Raw genomic sequence first — 5,398 nt, 5'->3', positions numbered from 1 at the left:
CTGTGATTCTATGATTCTAATTCACTTGGTTAGCGTGGATAGAGATCTCAACTAAACATTGATTAACACTTTTATCTTTCCAGGCTGGAGAAGAGGAACCTTAAGTTTCTATTTTCTGAGTGAATTATTACATCCTGTATTCATATTCTGACAAATTTTTTTTTAAAAATCACTGTCCTCACAAACATTCCTACTAATTAAATTCCTCCTGATGAGGATTTGGGAGAATAATATGCAAGGCAGGAACACGGCTGAAACACAGATTCTGTGTTTGGTTAGCTGACAGGTTGTGATCTTCGGCTATACACAACATGGAAGAGGAAGAAGAGCATCTTATTAACCTCTTGGCATGAACAAGGAAGAGGCAGAATTCCAGCCTTTACACCCCTTCAGCCATAGGAAAACCACTAATTTCAAGATGAATATAGCATCTAAGGAAGGTCAAATGAAACACTGTGGAACAGGTTGCCCAGAGAACTACATCTTACAGAAATGTCTCCCACAGGTTGCCACTTCCCAGTACTCAGGGACTGTATCTCTTGCACAGAACTGAATCCTTTGGCAGTAGGCTTTAGAAACTTTTTTTTTCTAAAAACGGTCATATTTCCTGTTCTGATGGCCAGGCAAATTTACAGAGAAAAAATACTGTTTTGCTAAACAACTCACTAATTACATTTGCTTTACTTTTGAATGGAAAGTATTTTCACTGACATTAACAGTCAGAAAAAGTTCTTCTTAGCCTTAAGGACAATCCCACTAGCCTGAAATAACAGCTTTTACAGTCTAAGATGGAGTAAAATCTGAAACTGCTCGTTGAGGAGTAAGGAGTGCAAATTCTGCTCATGGGGTTATGGGTGAAATTTGGCCTTGTAATATTGTTCTCACTGCATTAAAACCTTGCTGCTCAGGTAAAGATTTTCACAGTTACAGAACATAATCTCAGATCCAAGGCCAGCTAAAGACGGTGGGAGGTTTTCCATTGGCTTAAGAGGACTTTGGATCAGGTCTCAGCAAAGACTTAGAACCACTGAAGGTCTTTGTGTGTGAATGGGAGTGTTGAGGATTAGCTGGCTTAAAAGAACAAAGAAAAAAAATTCTTATTGGTTCTGTTCTTTCAGATTCTTCAGTTTAAGTCAAAACAGGTGTATTGGGTGTTACTCAAAACCAAGGCCCTTGCCCATCCTCCATTAGGCCTCTACTTAAGGAACATACTTACGCTTTCCTGACAGATGTTTCTTGATTAGTGCATCAGAAGTAAACAAATCACCACCTACAATGGTTCCTGGAGAAGCCTTGAGGAGAAACCCATAATCTATCATTTTTAAAAAAATATTCAGTTCTTTTCATATAATTTTTTATGATTTCCCTGTTTTTTTTCCATAATTCATTTATAACTCTTATTCATGGGGAACAAACCCAGCGATTTATCTCTGCAGTGTCCAGTATACCCAACATTTACAGGTTTTAAATGAAAACTTATTTGTGAAAGACACAGAAGTTAAAATAGCAGCTACTTAATTCACTCCCTTTTAAAGAATAACCCTGGCATTTAAAAGAAAAATACACAAATATTTGTAAGAAATAACCAAGATGTTTTTCATTTTTGTATCTATTGTCTGTTATCATGTCTAACTCATGGCTGAATTAGAGATTCAGGTCATATGGTCAAAAAGTAAATTATATGTTGTTTACCCATTAAATGCTGAATTCAGCATTCAGGACTGCATTTAACACAGGGTCATTTTAGTTCTTTCAGTTATCATCAGTTTATACAAGCAAACAAAAGATCTGTAAGCTCATAGTTTAATAGGGAAAATAAGTAAGTTGTGCTTTTCTACTAAGTCTGCTTTAACACGCTTTTTGTGTGATTTATGTGTTCAAGAAAAATACCAGACTGACCTGCCTGGAAAAAATACTTCTCTACCTGTAAAAAAAAACAAACAACAAAACGTAACAAAAAAAAAAGAAGAAAAGAAAATAAAAGAAATACTATGGCTTGGTTTTCTTACAAACTGTGTCTGCATGATTTGATTCCTTTCCAACTTAATACAGAAGAAAAGTGCTCCAATATCCAATCTCTTTTGAATAAATTACATTTATAGCTCTTTTAAGCTGATCATATGCTTTCATAATGATGTCCACGTTAATTTGCAGCCAGAAAATTTGGAAACTAGATTCTGTTCATCTCCATGTAGTGTTAAGTCTGAAGCCTGAAGTCTGAAGATGGCATTTTAAATATCATTCTGATGGACTATTTCACAGCTGATAATTTTAATGAAACTATGTAAATAGCATAATTCTGGAAACTGAATACTAAATATAGTTTATTTAGATTTAATTTTTTTTAAATGTCTGTCTTTTTTCCTTCTTACCACAGTCCAAAAAAGAATAGATACCAATAGCAATGTGCTTATATCGCAGTCCTCCTCTGCCTCTTTTTTATTCCAGAAAACATACTGCTGGAGCTGAGTGCAGTTTGAGCATAGTCAGACATACAAAAATAATTAATGATGGCCAGTGTTAAAATACTCCTCAAAATCTAAGGTTGTTTCACACAGTGTACACGAAATGAGCCCATGCTGAAAGAGCACAATGTCATTATCTGTAGAAGGAGAGAAACCAGCAGACTTTGAAGCAGTGGAAATTCTGTGTGTGTTAGGGTAGAAGAGCAGTTTTTACATGCAGATGAGCAAATGTAAATTCCACTTACTGGGAATACAAAAAAAATATTGTAAAATAAGATTATGATGAGGCGTTTATGAGGGATGTGGGATATTTTAGATATAAAACATTGATATAGATACTACAGTGCTGCAAAATGTGTGCCACATAAAGTCCCAATAGCACTGAGATAGAAATAAAGGGGTGAACTTAACTGCATGGCAAAATCAGATGTTACTGTGCAGATACAGACACCGAGTAATCGACTTAGCAATTGGCCATTCTAAGAAACCAAACAATGCAAGGAATATTATAACTTCAAAAGATTTAAATAAGGCAATCAAACATGAATGCTAACCCAAGAGAGCAGCTGAGGGCATCTGCCCAGATCATCACTGTTGTATCTTAGCCTAACTCCACTGAAGGCAATGGAGCTATGCTAATTTACACCAACTGAGGATCCAGACAACCATACTTAGGACTTCGAGTGACAAAATTACTTTGATTTTGGGGTATATATTAAAGGGTTTTGGCAAGTCTGACCAAACACAGAAAGTGCAAAACACTGCACTTTTAATTCCCCTTTTAGTAAGTGTAGACTTTATGCAACTTCCCACGGGGATTGCCTCAGCACTTGGGATATACCACAGCATCATGTTGCAGATCTTTGCGGATCTGGATGGAATGAGCAATTGGTTATGATCTGTTGATTTGAAGCAAAAATGAGATCAACATCACAATGGGAGTTTGCACAATAACCAAATTGTGCCAAAGAAAAGACCCTTGAATTGAATATGAGCAAATGCCAGGCTGAACGAGATTAATTATGTAGGACATATTCAATGACAAAGAAGTATGACCAAACCCAAGAAAGGCGGAGGCAACTGCACAAATGGAAAGACTCCAAGACAAGAAGGCCTTAGAGAGATTCATTGGGCATGTTAGCATAACTAAGCAAACTCATTGATAATTAATCACAATTAGGTGCTCCTCTCAGAATAGCTGCTTAAGGACTGCACAGAATGGCACTGGAATGACTGACAAGAGAAACGTTTTGAAAATTAAATGAACTGTCAAATAAACATTCACACTGAAATATTTGGTGACTAGTGAAGAGGTTAGGAGCTAAGAGCTGTATCTTCAAAACTGCCTAAGTTGTTACAGCAGACACTGAATTCCACTTTCAAAGGTAGGCATACAGAAGTTGAAGGGATGTGGATGCCCAGCACTTACATTCCTTCTGAAAACAAAGTTTAGACACTTAAGTCATACAGGTTGTTTTGAAAAAATTGTTCTAATTCAGTGAACGTTCATCTGAACTGAGACTATTTCAGGTGGTAACTAAGTGGCAAATGGTTTTAAATACTGATTAAAATCCAAACAGTAAAAAAGCCTACAGCTATCAATATCTTATATTTTAAATAATTAAGTACATAAAGAAAGATGCAATAAGCTATTTGGGTATCACAGATGCCATTGTGCAAATGAAGCCTCTAATTTCAGAGTATTTCATGGTATTGAAAACTTACTAAGGCCCTGATTCTGCAAGGTGCTTCATGCAAGCGATTTTGTGCCTGCATGGAACATTTCACAGTATCAGAGGTATGCAGATGGCTTTTAAGGAGCTTTTTAGAGAGTACATGCTTTTAAGACTATCTCTCAGTAATGAAAACAATGATGAAGGGTCTTATGTAAACAGAACTCAAGTATTTTCCATTTTGGAGACAAAAATCGACAAACTTAAGTGAGAAAAATGGAATGACTCAACCTTACCAGAGTCTGAATGAGTTACTCTAACAGAAAAAAAGCCCAGCCACTTCCATATGTGAAACTCATTGCGACTACAGAGATGAGGTTGCTGCAGATGATGGGTTTCTATACAAAGGACATTATCATAACACCACACAACATGAGGTTGGAAATGCTAGGTATAACCTACAGTGCCCATTTGAGTATTGAGAAGTGCAGGAACAGAGCCCAAGGTGTTCTGTTCTGGCCAGGCATGCATGCTGCCATCAAAGATAAGGTATCCAAGTGGAAATCTGCAATAAATACAGGAAACAAAAATGCAAAAAAAACCCACTGAAACCACATGAGATTCCTAATTTCACTTGGCCCAAGGATCTAGTTGAACAAAACGGGACAGATTATTCCTTATAGGTGAACTAATATTGGGGATCTATGTTCCTTGGTTTTGTTAACAATTTAAATTAGACTTGAACACCAACTTGCAAATTAGTAACACATTCAAAACCGCAGTTTGTTTTATCATAACATTCTAGATAAATCAATAAAACACTATCATTTACAAATGACTCACACTAGTGATTTTTAATATTATTCCAAATACATCACGACTGGTCCTTGCAATCACATTTTCTATATAAAAGTTAGCTAAAACATCAGGGAACTTAAAACAGTATCTGTAGATTCAAAGGATACATACTTAGCACCAAAGGAGTATTTTATTGTAACACAAGATTACTTACTAGGCTCAACAACCTCAGTATTCAAGAAAAACTGTAATGACAACTTCTACTAAGTTTTCCATGTAGGGATTAAAAAAAACCCAAAACCAAACCATAAAAAAGGACATAAACAACAGGGGTAAGAAAAGTGATAATAAGAATGGAAATGGTTATTCCTCTTGCAACAAAGAGTAATTTTCTGAGGAAAAGTGAGTGAAAAGCATATAATGGGTCATAGTCTTACTGATTTTTTGTAGGAGGACAGGTGT

General features: G+C 36.0%; 1 protein-coding gene across 1 annotated transcript in view; it reads right to left on the bottom strand.

Annotated features, from left to right (window-relative positions):
- Nucleotides 1-4,600: 4,600 nt before the first annotated feature.
- The window catches only part of LOC104511716 (myelin transcription factor 1-like protein), a gene marked incomplete at both ends in the record, with an annotated part of 55,552 nt that continues 54,754 nt past the window's right edge, over nt 4,601-5,398 (bottom strand). The window contains one exon of the mRNA XM_010154436.1: nt 4,601-4,703. Coding sequence (XP_010152738.1) covers nt 4,601-4,703 — 103 coding nt within the window. The remainder of the gene's footprint in view (nt 4,704-5,398) is intronic.

Source organism: Eurypyga helias, unplaced genomic scaffold (assembly GCF_000690775.1).
Source record: "Eurypyga helias isolate BGI_N326 unplaced genomic scaffold, ASM69077v1 scaffold13986, whole genome shotgun sequence".
NCBI lineage: Eukaryota > Metazoa > Chordata > Aves > Eurypygiformes > Eurypygidae > Eurypyga > Eurypyga helias.
Note: the sequence above shows the minus strand (reverse complement) of the source record. Positions and strands in the feature narration are given on the sequence as shown.